Source organism: Manis pentadactyla, chromosome 13, assembly GCF_030020395.1.
Source record: "Manis pentadactyla isolate mManPen7 chromosome 13, mManPen7.hap1, whole genome shotgun sequence".
Lineage (NCBI taxonomy): Eukaryota > Metazoa > Chordata > Mammalia > Pholidota > Manidae > Manis > Manis pentadactyla.
Genome location: NC_080031.1, coordinates 34,373,589 through 34,392,939, shown reverse-complemented (window position 1 = coordinate 34,392,939; position 19,351 = coordinate 34,373,589). Strand labels below are relative to the sequence as shown.

The window sequence follows — 19,351 nt, the reverse complement described above, 5'->3', positions numbered from 1 at the left end:
TCAAAACAAATTTGAAATAGAAGAACAGTGTTAGAGCATTTAGTCTACCTGACTTTTAAAACTTAGTATAAAAACCACATATTCAAAAGAATGTAGTATTGATGTACAAATTGACAAATAGACCAGTGGGACTGAATATGTACATGTATATAAGGGTGTTTGATTTTTGACAAAGACACCAATGCAATCCAACGTGGAAAGGAAATTTTTCAACAGATGGTGTTGAAACAATTGGATATACATGTGCAAATAAAATAAACCTTGATCTACTTCACACCATTCACAAAGATTAACATGGGGTAGATTATAGATTTAAATGTAAAAGCAAAACTGAACGATGTCTAGAAGAAAATACAAGAGGATATTTTTGCAGCCTTTGGGTAGGCATGTATTTTTTTACAATGATTTCAGAACATACTGAATATAAAATAAAAGACAAATTAACTGCCTCAAAATTAAAAACTTATGCTCATCAAAAGATACCATTTAAAAGATGAAAAGGCAAGCCACACATGGGGAGAAATTATCCACAATATATATATCTAACAAAAGAGTGAGCATAAGATTTGAATAGATCCTTCTCCCCTGCAGAAGAATCTATGTACGGCTAATAAGCACGTGAAAAGATAAATCATCATTAGTTATCAGGGAAATGCAGATTAAAAGCACAATTTCATACTACTTGCCACTCACTAAAATGACTAAAATTAAAAACTCAGACAATACCAAGTGTTAGAATGTCAAGCAGCCTGGAACTCTCATATGATACTGGTGAATGTAAAAACTGTGTACAACCACCTTGGAAGACTGGTAGTTTACCCTTTGACCTGTCAATGTCACTCCTATGTATTTACCCAAGAGTAATAAAAAATATATCTAAGAATGATGAGTATAAGAATGTTCATAGAAGCTTTATTTGTAATAGTTCCAAACAAGGAACACCAAAATGTTTATCTACCAGAGATCTTGGATAAATTGTGGTATATTCATACAATGAAATATTACTCAGTAATAAAAAGGCAATGAACTACTGATATAAAAACAATATGGGTGAATCTCAAAATCATTATGTTGAACAGACAAAGCCAGACACAAAGTAGTACTAACCATATATGAAATTCGAGAACAGGCAATCTAGTGGTAAAATCAGAACAGTGGTTGCTTTGAGGTAGGGAAAGATCGACTGAATTTCCTTGGGTGATGGAAATATTGTGTACTTTGAGGTGATTACGTGGTTGTGTACATTTGTCAAAACTCATGGAACTGTACACAAGATCTGTGTGTTTTATGCTACATAAATTTAACTTTAAAAAGGATATATTTTCTCACCAGATGATTATTTTTTTCCATTAGAAAATTTGATCTTACTCCAAGGATCCCTTTTAAACTTTTCTTACAATCCAGAATGACTTGTACTTCCCCCTTGTTATTTTCCAATCTTTCTTAGTTATTATGTCTGTATTACAAATATGAGTTAATCATGCATTTTTTCTTTCATTATCAGTTGTTTTCTGGTGTTGATATCCTTAACTTTCAACTAAATTTCCCTTAGTGAGAAAAAATGTATGAGAAACTCCAATGATAATCACATATTTGTCTATTATTTCTCCTGTTTGATTTTTTTCACTTTTTGCTTTATGTATTTTGAGGCTGTATTATTAATTAGGTGCATTCAAATACATAGTGTTTTTACACCTTTCTGTTGTATTGGCCATGTTGTTATTATGAATGTCCCTTTTTATCTCTTACCTTAAAGTCTACTTTGATTAGTATAGCTATTCTACTTTTCTTTTGGTTTTGCTTGGTATATGCAGAATATTTTATGTATGTTACATCTTTTTTTTCTATCTTTATTTTCAAACATATTTTGTCCTTATATTGAAGGTATGTATCCTATAATCATCATATAGTTGGTTTTTATTTTTTTAATGCAGTCTGACAATCTCTAATGGGGTTTTTTAGTCCTTTTACATTTGACATAATCACTGATAATAGATTTGAATTTTATCTATTTGCTCTTTGTCCCACCTGTTTCTTGTTTTTTCTCCTTTGTGAAATTAGCACTAAGTATTTGTTACTCTGTTTCTCCCTCTTGAATAATTTGTTCATTGTACATTTTTTTCATGATTACCCTGAAGACAACTTCTTAAAAGATAAGACACTTCTATTTCTTTGTTTCTACAGTGCTTAACAATTCAGGCAATCCAATAGATATTTGCAGTAAGTTCTTCTAAATTTGCTCTATTCTCTATATTTTGAGAGGATCTGAAGTATAAATTATGTTAACATTCTTTTTAGAATCACACCCAGGAAATTTGATACTGTTCAGGCATCCAGGGGGCACAAAAGTGGAATTATCACCAGTGATGCTGGAGACTTAACTTTAAGCAGGAGGGGAGTACGGACGTCATTTACGTTTAGGAAAGTAAGGCAAACACCTTGTAACTGTGGTAAGTATCTAATTTTGATTCCACTGTAAAATAGAGTAAATCTATTATGAAAATCTTTTAAAGCCCCATCAGAACCTTGGAGAGCTTTTGTTTTAACTTCCCTAATGTAATTTGCATTATTCTGCCTTGTGTGGTACTTATACATACTTTTATTAACCACTCCCACTTAAAGATTTATATTCCTTGAGGTAGGAATGCATCTTCCTTTTATTTTCCCCAATATAGAACTTGAGCATAGTTGGATGCCAAGGAAATATTTTGTTTATTGAGTCACAATTAAGAGTATTACAACTGTAGTACATTAGAATATCTCTTCTACAAAAATAGGTTTTGTTGGAGACAACTTGTCAAGGTTCTGAATTACTTCTCATTAACCCAACAGGGAAGTTGGAGATGGCGAATGGTTCTGTAGTAAATAGATACCTCTAGGGGAATAAACAGTGGCTTATGTTTTAGTCAATTTGGAAATCTAGAAAAGGAATATAAGAAGTCCCCAAAATTTGTCAAGAGTATATTATTTTAAATTGTGACCTATCATGACCTATATTTTTTAGACTCAATGAATAAAAATCTTTTTATTTCCCCATGTTTTCTAGTTTTTATTTATGTATTTATTTTATATATATATATATATTTTTTTAAGGTATTATTGGTATACACTCTTATGAAGGTTTCACATAAAAAAACAATGTGGTTACTACCTTCACCCCTGTTATCGTGTCCCCCTCCATGCCCCTTTGCAGTCACTGTCCAACAGTGTAGTAAGATGCCACAGAATCACTATTTGTCTTCTCTGTGCTACACTGTCTTCCCCGTGATCCCCCCACACCATGTTTGCCTCTCATAATACCCCTCCATCCCCTCTCCCTGCCTCCCCACCCACCCTCCCCCACCACTCCCCTTCGGTAACCACTAGTCCCTTCTTAGAGTCTGTGAGACTGCTGCTGTTTTGTTCCTTCAGTTTTGCTTTGTTGTTATACTCCACAAATGAGAGAAATCATTTGGTACTTGTCTTTCTCCGCCTGGCTTATTTCACTGAGCATAATAACCTCCACCTCCATCCATGTTGTTGCAAATGGTAGGATTTCTTTCTTTCTTATGGCTGAATAATATTCCATTGTGTATATGTACCACCTCTTCTTTATCCATTCATCTACTAATGGACACTTAGGTTGCTTCCATATCTTGGCTGTTGTAAATAGTGCTGCAATAAACATAGGGGGTGCGTATGTCTTTTTGAGACTGGGAAACTGCATTCCTAGGGTAAATTCCTAGGAGTGAAATTCCTGGGTCAAATGGTATTTCTATTTTGAGTTTTTTGAGGAACCTCCATACTGCTTTCCACAATGGTTGAACTAGCTTACATTCCCACCAGCAGTGTAGGAGGGTTCCCCTTTCTCCACATCCTCGCTACCATTTGTTTTTCTTAGTCTTTTTGATACTGGCCATCTTAACTGGTGTGAGGTTTTTATTTGCATTTCCCTGATAATTAGTGTTGTGGAGCATCTTTTCATATGCCTGTTAGCCATCTGAATTTCATCTTTGGAGAAGTATCTGTTCAGGTCCTCCACCCTTTTGTAATTGGGTTATTTGCTTTTTGGTGCTGAGGCTTCTGAGTTCTTTATGTATTTTGGATGTTAACCCCTTGTCGTATATGTTGTTTATGAATATATTCTCCCATACTGTAGGATGCCTTTTTGTTCTGCTGATGGTGTCCTTTGCTGTACAGAAGCTTTTTAGATTGATGTAGTCCCATGTGTTCATTTTTGCTTTTGTTTCCGTTGCTTAAAGAGCTGCATTCAGAAAAAGTTGCTCGTGTTTATATTCAGGAGATTTTTACTTATGTTGTCTTCTAAGAGTTTTATGCTTTCATGACTTAACGTTTAGGTCTTTGATCCATCATTTCAAGTTTACTTTTGTGTATGGGATAGACAATATTCCAATTTCATTCTCTTGCATGTAGCTTTCCAGTTTTGCCAACACCAGTTGTTGAAGAGGCTGTCTTTTCCCCATTGTATGTCCATGGCTCTGTTATCATATATTAATTGACCATATTTGCTCCTTTCCATTTGTCTGTGGGTCTGTTCTTGTGCCAGTACCAAATTGTCTTGATTACTGTGGCTTTGTAGTAGAGCTTGAAGTTGGCGAGCATAATCCCCCGAGCTTTATTCTTCTGTCTTAGGATTGCTTTGGCTATTTAGGGTCTTTTGTGGTTCCATTTTAATTTTAGAACATTTGCTCTAAGTTCATTGAAGAATGCCATTGATATTTTGATAGATATTGCATTGAATCTGTAGATTGCTTTAGGCAGGATGGCCATTTTGACAATATTCTTCCTATCCATGAGCACAGGATGTGTTTCCATTTATTGGTATCTAATTTCTCTCATTAGTGTCTTGTAGTTTTCAGAGTATAGGTCTTTCACTTCCTTTGTTAAGTTTATTCCTAGGTATTTTATTCTTTTTGATGCAATTGTGAATGGAATTGTTTTCTTGATTTCTCTTTTTGCTAGGTCATTGTTAGTGTATAAATGCAACATATTTCAGTGTATTAATTTTGTATCCTGAAACTTTGCTGAATTCAGTTATTACATCTAGTATTTTTTGAGCAGATTCTTTAGGGTTTTTTATGTACAATATCATGTTATCTGCAAACAGTGACAGTTTAACTTCTTTACCAATCTGGATGCCTTTTATTTCTTTGTGTTGTCTGATTGCCGTGGTTAGGACCTCCAGAACTGTGTTGAATAAAAGTGGAGAGAATGGGCACCCTTGTCTTGTTCCCAATCTTAAAGGAGAGGCTTTCAGCTTCTCGCTGTTAAGTATGATGTTTGCTGTGGGTCTTTGCATATATGGCCTTTATTATGTTGAGGTACTTGCCCTTTATATCCATTTTGTTGAGAGTTTTTATCATGAATGGATGTTGAATTTTGTCGAATGCTTTTTCAGCATCTATGGAGATGATCATGTGTTTTTTGTCCTTCTTTTTGTTAATGTGGTGGATGATGACGATGGATTTTTGAATATTGTACCATCCTTGCATCCCTGAAATAAATCCTACTTGATCATGATGGATGATCTTTTTGATGTGTTTTTTAGTTTGTTTTGCTAATATTTTGTTGACTATTTTTGCATCTATGTTCATCAGGGTTGTTGGTCTGTAATTTTCTTTTTTTGTGGTGTGTTTGCCTGGTTTTGGTATTAGGGTGATGCTGGCCTCATAGAAAGAGTTTGGAAGGATTCCCTCCTCTTCTACTTTTTGGAAAAGTTTAAGGAGAATGGGTATTAGGTCTTCACTAAATGTTTGATAAAATTCAGTGGTGAAGCCATCTGGTCTAGGCATTTTGTTCTTAGGTAGTTTTTTGATTACCAGTTCAATTCCGTTGCTAGTAATTGGTCTGCTCAGATTTTCTGGGTTTTTTTGGGTTAGCCTTGAAAAGTTGTGTTTTTCTAGAAAGTTGTCCATTTCTTCTAGGTTATCCAGTTTGTCAGCATATAATTTTTCATAGTATTCTCTAATAATTCTTTGTATTTCTGTGGTGTCCATAGTGATTTTTCCTTTGTCATTTCTAATTCTGTTTATGTGTGTAGACTCTTCTTTTTTTCTTGATACATCTGGCTAGGGGTTTATCTATTTGTTTATTTTCTCGAAGAATCAGCTCCTGCTTTTGATTCTTTCTATTGTTTTATTCTTCTCAATTTTATTTATTTCTGCTCTAATCTTTATTATGTCCTTCCTTCTACTGACTTTGGGCCTCATTTGTTCTTCTTTTTCTAGTTTAGTTATTGTCATTTAGACTCTTCATATAGGATTGTTCTTTTCTGAGGTAGGCCTGTATTCCAATATACTTCCCTTTCAGCATGGCCTTCGCTGCATTGCACACATTTTGCAGTGTTGAATTATTGTTGTCATTTGTCTCCATATATTGCTTGATCTCGGTTTTTATTTGGTCATTGTTCCATTGGTTATTTAGTAGCATGTTGTTAAGCCTCCATGTGTTTGTGGGCTTTTTCCTTTTCTTTGCATAATTTATTTCTAGTTTCATACCTTTGTGGTCTGAGAAGATGGTTGGTCCAATTTCATTCTTTTTGAATATACTGTGGCTGTTTTTGTGACCTAGTATATGATGTATTCTTGAAAATGTTCCATTGACACTTGGGAAGAATGTGTATCTTGCTGCTTTTGGGTGTAGAGTTCTGTAGATGTCTATTAGGTCCATCTTTTCTAATGTGTTGTTCAGTGTCTCTGTCTCCTTACTTATTTTCTGTCTGGGTAATCTGTCCTTTCCAGAGTGGAGTGTTGAAGTCTCTTAAAAAGAATGCATTGTATTCTATTTCCACCTTCAATTCTATTAGTATTTGTTTCCCATATGTAGGTGCTCCTGTGTTGGTTGCATTCATATTTATAATTGTTATATCCTCTTTTTGGATTGACCCCTTTGTCATTCATTATGTAATGTCTTTCTTTGTCTCTTGTGACTTTTTTTGTTTTAAAATCTATTTTGTCTGATAAAAGTATTGCAACACCTTCCTTTTTCTCCCTGTTAGTTGCATGAAATATCTTTTTCCATCCCTTCACTTTTAGTCTGTGTATGTCTTTGGGTTTGAAGAGAGTCTCTTGTAGGCAGCATATAGATGGGTCTTCTTTTTTTATCCATTCAGTGACTCTGTCTTTTGATTGGTGCATTCAGACCATTTACATTTAGAGTGGTTATCAATAGGTATGTACTTATTCCCATTGCAGGCTTTAGGTTCGTGTTTACCAAAGGTTCAAGGGGAGCTTCCTTACTATCTAAGAGTCTAACTTAACTCACTTAGTATGGTATTACAAACACAATGTAAAGGTTATTATTTTTTTTTCCCTTCCTTTTCTTCCTCCTCCATTCTTTATATATTAGGTATGATATTCTGTAGTCTTTGTCTATCCCTTTTTATTACCTCTGGTGACAGCTATTTAACCTTAGGAACACTTCCATCTATAGCCGTCCCTCCAAAATAGACTGTAGAGATGGTTTGTGGGAGGTAAACTCTCAGCTTTTGCTTATCTGGAGATTGTTTAATCTCTCCATCAAATTTAAGTGATAATCTTGCCAGATAGAGTATTCTTGGTTTGAGGCTCTTCTGCTTCATTGCATTAAATATATCTTGCCACTCCCTTCTGGCCTGTAAAGTTTCTGCTGAGAAGTCTGATGATAGCCCGATGGGTTTTCCTTTGTATGTGTTCTTATTTCTCTCCCTGGCTGCTTTTAGTACTGTGCCCTTGTCCTTGATCTTCGCCATTTTAATTATTTTATATCTTGGTGTTGTCCTCCTTGGGTCCCTTGTGTTGGAAGATCTGTGCACCTCCATGACCCAAGAAACTATCTCCTTCCCCAGATTGGGGAAGTTTTCAGCAATTACTTCCTCAAAGATACTTTCTATCCCTTTTTCTCTCTCTTCTTCTTCTGGTACCCCTGTAGTATGAATATTGTTCCATTTGGATTGGTCACACAGTTCTCAGTATTCTTTCATTCCTGGAGATCCTTTTTTCTCTCCGTGCCTCAGCTTCTTTGTATCCCTCTTCTCTAATTTCTATTTCATTTATCGTCTCCTCCACCATATCTAATCTGCTTTTAATACCCTCCAGTGTGTTCCTCAATGATTCGATCTCCATCCTAAATTCGTTCCTGAGTTCTTGAATATTTTCTGTACCTCCAGGAACATGTTTATGATTTTTTAAATCTCTTTCAGGAGGATTTATTAGTTCAGTCTCACTAGACCCATTCTCTGGGGTTGTTGAGATTTTGGTTTGAATCAGGTTCCTTTGGCATTTCATATTTGTATGTGGTACCCTCTAGTGCCCAGATGCTCTACTTTCTGGAGCAGTTCAACCCTTGGAGCGATGTCGGGGGTCGCAGGAGAGTGGAGCTGGTGCCTTGGGAGAGGAAAGAGCTGTTTCCTGCTTCCCAGCTACTATGCCTTTCTCTGCTGCCAGAACCAGTGGGCTGAACACATAGGTGTAAGCCTGTATGCTTTGCCTTTGTAGCTGCTCTAGGCAGGGCTTTCCTCTGGCTCACCTGACGCCAGGGCAGGGTTTGCCGGTTTGCGAGCCCAGTGCGGGCTGGCTCAGAGGAAGGCCCACCAGGCTGCATTTCACAGTGGGAGGCCTTGCAGCTGCATAGCCAGCCAGGGGGCTAGAGCGCCTGAAGATCGTGAAAGTTCCCAACCTGCTGGGTAGAGCATGCATGGACAATTCTGTTTACTTGTCCTTTCTCCTGAGCAGTAAGTTCTGTGCAATCCTTGCCCCTTTCGCAGCCCTCTCGTTTTTAGGAAGTCTCTCAGACTGCCCTCCCAGATCAGCCAGATATGGATCCCTGTTTTCCACAAGCAGCTGGAATCTCCTTTTCTCCAGATATTCCACTTGTCTTAACTTTCCAACCCCACTAATCACCAGAGCACCATGCTTTGTAGGTTTGTGCTCCCAAAGCAGATCTCCAGGGCTGGGTGTTCACAGTCCCAGGCCCCTAGTCTCTCCCTGCTCTGTTTCTATTCCTTCTGCCAGTGATCTGGCAGGGGGAAGTGCTTGGGTCCTGCTGGGTCCCAGCTTTGGTACATTACCCTGTTCCATGGGGGTCTGTTATTTCCTCCAGGTGTATGCAGTCTGGCGCAGCCTTCTTTCCTGTTGCTCTTTCAGGATTAGTTGTATTCATTATATTTTCGTATAGTATGAGGTAGTAGGAGGAGGTCTCTGTCTCACCTCTCATGCCGCCATTTTTAATCCTTTCTGAGTAAAAATCTCTTTTATTTTATAAATAATATTTTATGGTGGTGGTTGTAGTAATATCCTTTTTATATTCTGAGGGTTTTGATTATGGCAGTATCTAGCAGTAGCTTTTGGATTTAGTACTGTTCTTAAAACCGTTTTAAGTTAAAAACTCTTATGTCTACAAGATATCCTGTTAAAAAATTTGAAATCTCTGTATTTGATATGTTAATGTTAGTGAAGCTTAAAACAGGCTTTTGTTTCTTTTGCTAAAAGTATCACTGAGGCCTTAAAGCATCAATTAAAATATATTTATTTTGTGTTTGATGAGTGTCTAACACTGCTAGTAGCTTTACAAGGTACAGAAAAATAAAGCATGGTTCTTGTTCTCAAGGACCTTGAAGTTTAGTTGGAGTGACAAGCTAGTTTCCTATGCAAATGTTTCTGTTATGGGCATTAATTAAGTGTAAGGGGTGCTGTGGAAGCTCAATTGTATATTTGGTTCACAGATTTTTTTTTAATCACTCTCTGTGTGCCACACTCTCTACTTAGTTTATTATTTCATTCTCCTAGTTCTATGAAGGAGATACTTTACAAATGGTTTAGTTCATAGATTTTTTAAAATTCGAAGGCCATCTTTTGGATACTTTTAGTCAAACTTTGTGGATTTTTAAGATAACTTAGATGTTTATAATTTCTAAGAGAACAAAATTTTCCTAAGACCAGTTTAGGAAAAGTATAATATATATTATAGTGTAATTTAATTCTTATTTAGCCAGCATAATGTAACTCATCTATTTCCACATGTATGTTTTAGAGCCCTCAAGCTTTCTGGGGCTACCCTGTTCTTAATGTTCACTTAGAATGTTAATAGCTTCACTTTAGTATTAGTAGGGACTAGATACTTCCACCCCTATTCTAGGCTTTTTAAGGTTTGGCATCCTCTAATCATATTTAGGGAAAATTTCTTATCCATTGACTCTGCAGCCAAAGTATTTGCTGCCATGTGAATTCTAATCATTGCTTTAGTCTTGTCTGTGGTTTGTCCGGGAACACTACTCCTTTTTTATTCTCTAGAATACAATCCATAGAAAGATGTCGTGTGTCACAGACTTTGGCTGAAGACAAAGGGAAATTATAGTATAGCAAAGAATGGGCAAGGATTTAAAATGAATATTAGACATTATTGCACAGAACAAGGAACATCTTCAATATTAATATAATTAGGATGTTAATTAGGATAACAGTGTATGCTAAATTTTCTGTTATCTCCTCGATTTGATGTTGTTACCTTTAGGGCTTTCTCATTCTATTGAAGGAGGCAACACAGTTTAGTTGGAGACAATGTGGGCTGTGGAGTCTCTACTGCCTCAGTGCAAATCCAGCTATATGACTTACCGTCTTTGTCACTTTGTGATCATTATTTAACATTTTGTTCTTTAGTTTACTCATCTATAAAATGGATGTATTATCTCATAGTGTTACGGTGAAAATTGAGACAATACATAATAAACTGCTTCACATAGTGTTCATTCAATGCTTATGATTATTACCAAATGACACTTGGCTTCTACATCTCGTTCTTCTGAGAGTCCTAGAGCTCACAGAACTCTTACCTCCTTCACCGGCCATGAGAAAAACCCCTTTAAGTCCTGTGAATTTAGCTAAATATCTTTCAGTTTAGTCAGGCCCATCAAGATGCTTTCCTGAATAAGAGGACCCTTAATTCCAGGATGAAATATAGGCATCTTCATTATGACGCATGCACAATTACAATCATGTTTTGTTGCAAATGAATTCCCCCCTCCTCCTTTTTATATTAGACCTCTTACACATATAATTGAACTTCTTAGGTAAGAGTTGTTTTTTCAGCTGATAAATTAGAGCCTACTTATCCCTAGTCACCAAATTTGGATTGATTTGCATGTTCTTTTAAGAACATATACTTCATGAATCCCTTGGATAAAAATGAAAGATTTATGTTGCCTTATTTTTTCATTAGGTTACTCTTTGGTCTGTGGCAGCCAGATGAAAGAAACTCCCCCATCATTTCCAGAGAGTGATAAAGAAGCCTCACAACTGGAGCAAGAATATGTCCATCGAGTTTATGAGGAGATTGCTGGACACTTCAGCAGCACGAGACATACCCCTTGGCCACATGTTGTGGAGTTTTTGAAAGCCTTGCCGAGTGGTTCCCTAGTGGCTGATATTGGTTGTGGAAATGGAAAGTATCTTGGAATCAGTGAGGAACTGTGTATGGCAAGTAATTGTTGCTTCTGTCATTTCATTTGAATCTCATATTAACCTGACTAGTAGGTATTTTTAGGATAAGGAAATGGGATCTGAGTACTGTTTTTCTAGGCTGTTCAGCTAGTTACTGGGGAAGCCAGAACTCAAATCTAGAGTTTAGTATACTCTTTCACTTTAGTGCCTTTGTCTTTTATTTCTCTGCACTTTAAACTATATATTGTCAGTCTGGTTTTCTTATAATTACGCATTAATAGTTTTTTAAATGTGTATTTTTGAGAAATACAAATAATATAGCCATATTTCAGAAAATGGATGGAGTATACCTTCAGAAAGGAAAGGTATTTGCCTATAATCCTTATACCCTAATAAACCAGTTTATTGTGAAAAATATAGTACATTTCCTATAATTTGTTATATAGTTATGAATATGCATACAATTTGATAACTCATATGTGTCATTAATATTTGCATTTTAATAGGTAGTCTTATAAAGTTCCTGGACTTAATATTTTGTGAGGTGGATGATACCTGACATTTCGTCTTTTCAGTTTGCAGCAATTATAAATAACACAGTGATGAACATGTACATTGAGAGATGATGTGACAAAAAGGAAGAACATGGATTTGTGGGAAGAGAAAAACCCAGGTTTAAAATCTGGCTCTACCAATTAACTGCTGTTCACCTTGGGGCCAATTGAATTGCTTATCCTCTTTAAAATAGTTCACTCATCTGTAATATAATAATACCTAACTCAAAGTATGTTACAAGGATTAAGTGCATTAATACAAAGAATCTGCTTTAATACATAGTAGATACTCAGTAAAAGCCAATCTTTTTAGCCTGATTAGCTTTTTTCATATTTTTGGATTTCTTTTAGGATAAATTTTGAGATTAACTGTTGGCCAAAAGTTGTGAATATTTTTATCTTCTTTAAAAAATTGTTTGCCAAATTTTTTTTTTAATTGGTTGATCCAGTTTGTACTGTCCACCAACATGAGTAAGTTTTATTATTGCTATCACCATAGTGTACTTTGGTTTAAAAAACTTGTTTGTTTTTTAGAGGGAGGGCAGGACAGGAAAGGGGGCCAGTCTACTCTTCCATTCTTTATTTTTTTCATATTTATTTATTTAAAGTTGAGGTACATTTTTTAAGTTAAAGTACAATAAAATGCACAAACTTTGTGTACAACTTGATACATTTTGACAGATGTATGTAACCGTCACCCAGATCAAGATAATAAGTATTTTTGATACTTTAATAAGAGAAAAATGAAATCTTGCTTTAGGGTTTGCATATTTGATTACTAGGTTGAATATTCTTTCATTTTTATCTGTACTTCCAGAATTGCATGTTTAATATTCTATTGAAGATTTAAAATATAAGTGTAAGCTATAAGCCTAGCCAATATTAGTGTTTTTATATCATTGCTCTCCATCTAACATATAGAATTATGTAGTTTTATATGAGTCCTTTAATATGTAAATATTTATAAATAAGCCATTTCTGTTCTATTGTTGACATTATACAACATTATTAGGGAAAATTTCAAATACTTTATACTAATGTTAGTATAAAATACAAGGAAGTTTAAAAATAAAAAGGGAAGACGAAGAATAGTGATATTTGACTAAAGTATATGGAAGAGTCAAGCAAAATAAGTGCCAGTCGAGAGTACTGAGCCAGGCGTGAGCCAGGCCTGCATTAGACCGGGTGCTTTATAGCTGGAATTGCCCCACCTCTCTCTGGCTGGCGAAAGGGAGCACTCTGTACAAATAACTGTAAAAGCCTGGCAGGAAGAAGGAAATTGTCTCATTTTGTTTGAATGTTGTTCTCTTTGTTCTGTTTTATATGTGGTTCTCAGATAATAACTTTCCTCTGATGAGTAGTTATTGAGCTCTATCTCTGGGTATTTGTTTAACAGATAACGTTGGATTTCTTCCTGTTGACCTTTAGAAAGGTATAGCAAGCTGTCAGCATCAGGCATACTTGAAATTTCTGACTTCATGAAAATTTTATTGGTAAAAAGGTGGCAAGCCCCAAAATATAATATGCATATTATTTGAGTAGTATTATCATCTTGATATTGTGACTGTTGGCTCAGTGGCATAGACTACAAGCGAAAATAAACAAAAGCAATAAGCCAGTGATGTATCTTACATAGGTAAAGGGAGCAATTAATTGGGAATTGTGCCATCGTTGTTATTAATCCGAACTTAGTACTTTTCCATCTTAAAATTTAACAAAGGAAAATTGCTATACTTGACCTCTTGCTTGGTACCTTTATTATACTTCAGAAATTAATGCAGCTCTGGTATACAATACAGAAGCTGTTTAATACCAATTAGAAATTCAGAAAATTCATATTAAGTATGACTATCATGGTTGTGTGATTTAATTCAGTAAGAGTTGTTTTGACATGAAGATTCATGTTCTTTATTCTTAGATGGACTGCGCAAACCCTAATGATTAATGCTTACTACATTGAAAATTCAAATGATAAATATAAGCTTGAGGTGGCTACTTCTGCTTGATAGTCTTACACATTTCTTTTTCTCTATTGCAGAGATTGGGTTAAGAAGAAATGTCTGGGGATAATTGCTAATCAGTATTTTAACATTTCTTAAGCCCCTGTCATTCCCCCCTCAGTTTAAATGTTCACATTGTATGTATTCTTAGAACTAGACAGCAAAACCGTGTACAAAAATAATGACAAAACTAGAGAGAAGTTAGGCCCAGCCCTTAAAAGCTTCACACAGAACTAACGTGTGCATAAGGCATTTTAGGCCTCACCAGCTTGGGAAGATGGAAGGGCACTGCTAGCTGCCTTCAGTGCTGTCATTCACACAGGATGGTTTGGTTAAACTAAAAAGTTTAGTTAAATAGCATTTTATAAATTTTGAATTTAGCACTTTCTTGGTATCTATGTGAGCTGTTCAGCAGAAATAATAGCTTTAAAAAATGAAATAAATAGTGTTACTTTTTTATTGTTTTGGGACTTTATTTTCTGATTATACAAATACATATTGAAAAACATAAGGAGGCAGGAAAAAAAACCCCAAACCCAGCCTTCTCCTGCCCTCTGGGCCATCACAGTGTATTTCATATAGTAGTGAGAGATACCTTCAGTCCTTTATTTGTAGTTGCCCCAAGAAGACTAATGTCTATATTTATGGAATAATTTCCATTTTTGAATGTGTAGTACTACAAAAATACCAAGGCTCTGAGTGATGATTTACATACTAGTTAGGGCCTCCTATTGCCACCACTGTCATTTTTATTCTACTCATTTTGTTCCCATTCACTAATTTGAGTTCTGTTTGATACCTGTTAAGGTAATAAGTGCTGCCCAGTAAATGTTATAATCTGACTTTGTATTGGCTATAAAAATTAATTATATCATGGTCTTAGACCATTTCACAGTGAGTATGAAGTGTGTCTAATAACTTCACATATGAAGTATGTGAGGAATAAGCCCATTACTCTTAATTTCTCATGATGTTTAAAAAAGATGTTATGAAATCCTTTCTTTCTCTATTATAGATTGGTTGTGATCGTAGCCAAAAGCTTGTGGAGATTTGTAGGGAGAGGCAGTTCCAGGCCTTTGTCTGCGATGCGCTGGCAGTACCGATCCGCAGTGGGTCTTGTGATGCCTGCATCTCCATTGCTGTTATTCACCATTTTGCAACAGCAGTAAGTATTGTCTTTCTCTCTCCAAAATCTTTTAACTAAATTGGCAAGAAGTCTTCATGGATTTTACAGATTTGGACCCTATTTTAGTTTTGCTTTTCTTTCCATGTTTTTCTTATTGTCATACAGTTTGTCCCATTTGTTAAGAAAGCGTGTGGAACAGAGCTGAGCCACATGGGAGCTGTGCTCACACAGAGGCCTGGCGGGGCTCCGCTTGTATGGCTGCATGTGTCCTTCCTTTTCCTGTCCTGAGTCTAACTCGTCTTTAAATGCCTTCCTCAAATCCACAGTCCCAGAATTGCAGCTTTGAGAGACTTTAAGAGGGCATCAGCTCTGGGCCTCTCGAGCTCCTCGTCCTCCTTTGCTGCCCTCACTGCCCTCCCTCATATCCAAGTTTTACTTCCTTCCCATACTGTTTTTCCTCTTTTCCTATTCTTTTTTGAAATTTGAGTAGTTAACTGGTAGTAGGATGTCACTGATACTTTTAATTAGTCACACATGTTCCTAATATTAAAATAAGTGAATTTAATGTTTTATATTTTTCTTATAGGAAAAAAGTCTGGGTGTCAGTGGTCCCTCCCCTGACCTAAGCAGTAACTTCATATATCACTCTGTTGGCGTCACCAGTATTTTCAGTACACCTTATGACCTTAACTTAATTCAAAACAAAACAAAACAAAAGGAAAAACCCTCTATGCCTCTGTTTTATTAAAAGCGTTATTTCCTTTTCCCTACTTCAGTACATTTTTCCCCCTTCCGTCAGAACAAAATTCCCTTCCCTTTTTCTTTTTTGTTTTATATAAGATACTCTGTTAGATTTTTGGGGCTGTTCATCTTAATGGAAAGCAGTCCTATAGTCAGTTATATTTTCCTGTTCCCTCTCTGTATCTCTTTCTAGATGATAAATGGCCATATGCTTTTTTCCTAGGAGCGTAGAGTGACAGCTCTCCAAGAACTTGTTCGACTCCTGAGACCTGGTGGGAAGGCACTCATTTATGTCTGGGCAATGGAACAAGAATATGATAAGAAAAAGTCTAAGTATCTTAGAGAAAACAGAATTAGCCAAGAAAAGAAAAAAGCAATCAACAGTGGTACATCAGTGCAAGAGTTGCTTGTAGAGCAAATGCCTAATGTGGACAGTCAAGATCCAGCATGTTCTGTCCCCTCCATTACTGACTTTCAGGAGGGAGCATGTAATTCAAGGAAAGTTACTAATTCCAAGCTGCCTATTCACACTAACAGGACTTCTTTTCATTCCCAAGACTTACTGGTTCCCTGGCACCTTAAGGGAAACCCTGGTAAAGATAAACGTCTTGAGCCCTCTGGTCCGGGGGCAGCTCGTGACCCGAGCGCTGTGTTTCATCGTTACTACCACGTGTTCAGTGGGGGGGAATTGGAAGCTGCCTGCCGGGCTTTGACTGACGTGAGCGTGCTGCAGAGCTGCTATGATCAGGGGAACTGGTGTGTGATGCTTCAAAAGGTCTGAGTATCTCTATGAACATGTATACAGGGAAGAAATGATCCGCTTTTTTTTTTTTTAAACAAAGGAAACTGTTTTTTAGTTAAAGAGAAAACTTGTGGAAAAGTACCAAAGGAGAGTGCCCAAGAGAAATTTGGAAGTAGAGACCAGTTAAGAAACATTTAGTATATACTCTGGCTGACCGTATTATGGCCCTAAATGTGGGCTTCGCTTATAGGGAGGAGCAGGTGTGTTTTTTTTAAAGTGATTCAAGTAATTTGTGAAGTATCTGGAATCCACATGTACAGAGTTGTACTGATAAACTTTTGTTATAAAATGTTACTAAATGAACTAAATCTTCGTAAAATAATCATACATTTTAATAAAGAAAATATTCCTATTCAGTGGAAAATTATCTAAAGTTTTACCTGTGATCGTTAGCTCTATAAAATCATAGATGATAACTGCTCTATCACCAAACTTTACCAGCACAGGGCTTGACATGTAGTAGGTGCTCAATAAAATCTTAGTCGGTCAGATACACCCATATGTTACTAGGAGCTTCATCCAGCACTTATTGAACCCCTACTATGTACCAGTTACTATGTAAGTACTGAGGGGAAAGCAGTGGCCAAGGAAGAAGAAAAATTTGTTTACATTCTAGAAGAGAAGAGACAATGAGTAAATAAATAGTTACTCCATACCATGGGATAAATGCTAAGGGAAAATAAAATAAAGCAGGAAGGAGATTTCAGTTGGGAGAAAAAGATGATTTTTTAAAGGGCCAAAATAACTATTAATTCTCGCTGTAGTTTATTACCACAAGTTAATTGGTATTCCCAATGCATTGATCCAGGTGCTAAAGGCAACCCAAATATGTTCTTTTAACTCCTTTATTTAAATAGCAAAAGTTAGAATCGTCAGTCAGACCTAATTATGCCCTTAGAGCCAAAGCTCTGGTGTCGTTGGGTGTTTCTAGTTAATTCATAGTTTGCTCCAGTCCAGGTACAATCAAGGAGTATTTTTTATCTACAAATATTTCATAGATACCCAGTTAACTTACCAATTAGGTCAAGTTTCCAGGAGGAACAAAGGTTGGAAGTTAATCATAGGTTAAATTATCACACAGAAGGGAAAGTTATTTATTTTTTTAAATACTTTATTTCCAGTGTTCATTGCTTTGTAGTAGTAATGCTTAGGACCACTTAAAGAAAAACTGTTTTTTGTGAATGATGGCTGCCTGGACTATTATATATTTTAGTGATGCTTATCTTCAAACATCAAGTTTTCAGAAAGCTGTAGTGGTCAATAATAGGTCTTAGATGAGATATGATTATTTTTAACATGGAATTTCAGTACAAGATTATACTTGTTCCCTCCAGATGAATGCATAAGGTTCATGATATAGGAAAAAAGAATACAGGGCTAAAAATGGTTTTATTTCAGATATAAATTCTGGGATATTATATCACAGTTTTGAAGTTCAACTCATGCTAATAAGTTTTACAATGTAGATGAAATAGGTGATTTTTTAGGAAGCTGCAAATATTAAAATTAACTCAAGAAGAAATAGAATATGGAAGATACTGAAAAGTAGCACAAGAATTCAGAACTGGGCACTTGAACCAGATTTTCTTAAGTTGAATTCTAAATCTGCCACTTTAAACTGTGGGACTCTGGACAACTTTCTTAACTTCGATTTTTCAATTTTCTTAACCATAAAGTAAGAAGAGATATAAAGAATTGATTGAAGTAATATTTGTAGAGCTCTTAAAGTAGTATAAGAACATAGTATGCATTTGGGAAATGTTTATTATTATTACTCCCAAAGAAGGCACATAGGAGTTTTAGGTGTTGGGAGATGTCAAGTCTAATTTGTTAACTATGTAATAAAAACTATGTTCTCACTGGGTTTTTTGGTTTGTTTGGTATTTTTTTGTCTGCTTGTTCTTACCAGTTGTGACAGATGTATCAAAATTCCCCATTGTGAATGTGGAGTTCTCTATTTTTCCTTTTTAGGTCTATCAATAATAAGAGTGCAAAATGGGAACAATTCAAATGTCCACCAACAGTAGAGTGAGTAAATAATGGTCAGTTCAATGTTACTGAACACAATGAAAGTAAATAAACTATACTTACAAGCTACATTCTGAATGAATCTCAGAAACATGATGAGTAAAAGAAGTCACACACAAAATACCATATGATTTCTGTATAGTTCAGATGTCTCCAAGATGACTACTACTTCTGACAGCAACTGCAGAGTTCAGGAATCCCTGGCAACACCACCTGCAAGTTCAGAGGTTTCCAAGAACTCCCTCTTGATAATTTACTGGAAGGGCTCACAGAACTCACTGAAACTGTTATGTTCATGGTCACAGCTTATTTCAACAAAAGGATACAGATTAAATTGGCCAAAGGAACAGACACTAACAGGCAGGACATTCCATATAGGCTTAGAGATCAATCCCAGGAACCTACGGCAAAGGCTAGACCCCTCTGGGTAAGGTTAACTCAACTACACAATTTTCTTAGGTGAAAATTCAATAACAAGCAATATTAAATTATACTTTGGCAAGGCTGGGTAATAGCTTTGGAAAGGAGGGAATGAGTAGGTCTTCTGGATTGTTTACAATGTTCTCTTACCCTGGGTGGTATTTATGTGGGTGTGTTAATTCACTAACAATGTATAATACACTTAAGATTTGTATGCTTTTAATGTATGTGTGATATAAACTTTAAAACAATTTGTAAAAAAAGTT

At 35.8% G+C, this 19,351-nt stretch overlaps 1 protein-coding gene across 4 annotated transcripts in view; it reads left to right on the top strand.

Moving 5' to 3' along the window:
- The window catches only part of ALKBH8 (alkB homolog 8, tRNA methyltransferase), a 67,469-nt gene extending 48,968 nt beyond the window's left edge, over positions 1 to 18,501 (top strand). For all 4 annotated transcript variants that reach the window (XM_057491042.1, XM_057491041.1, XM_057491044.1 and 1 more), the window contains 4 exons: positions 2,299 to 2,450; positions 11,194 to 11,450; positions 14,984 to 15,133; positions 16,059 to 18,501. In XM_057491042.1, coding sequence (XP_057347025.1) covers positions 2,299 to 2,450; positions 11,194 to 11,450; positions 14,984 to 15,133; positions 16,059 to 16,616 — 1,117 coding nt within the window. In that variant the 3' untranslated portion in view covers positions 16,617 to 18,501. The remainder of the gene's footprint in view (positions 1 to 2,298; positions 2,451 to 11,193; positions 11,451 to 14,983; positions 15,134 to 16,058) is intronic.
- Positions 18,502 to 19,351: the final 850 nt, after the last annotated feature.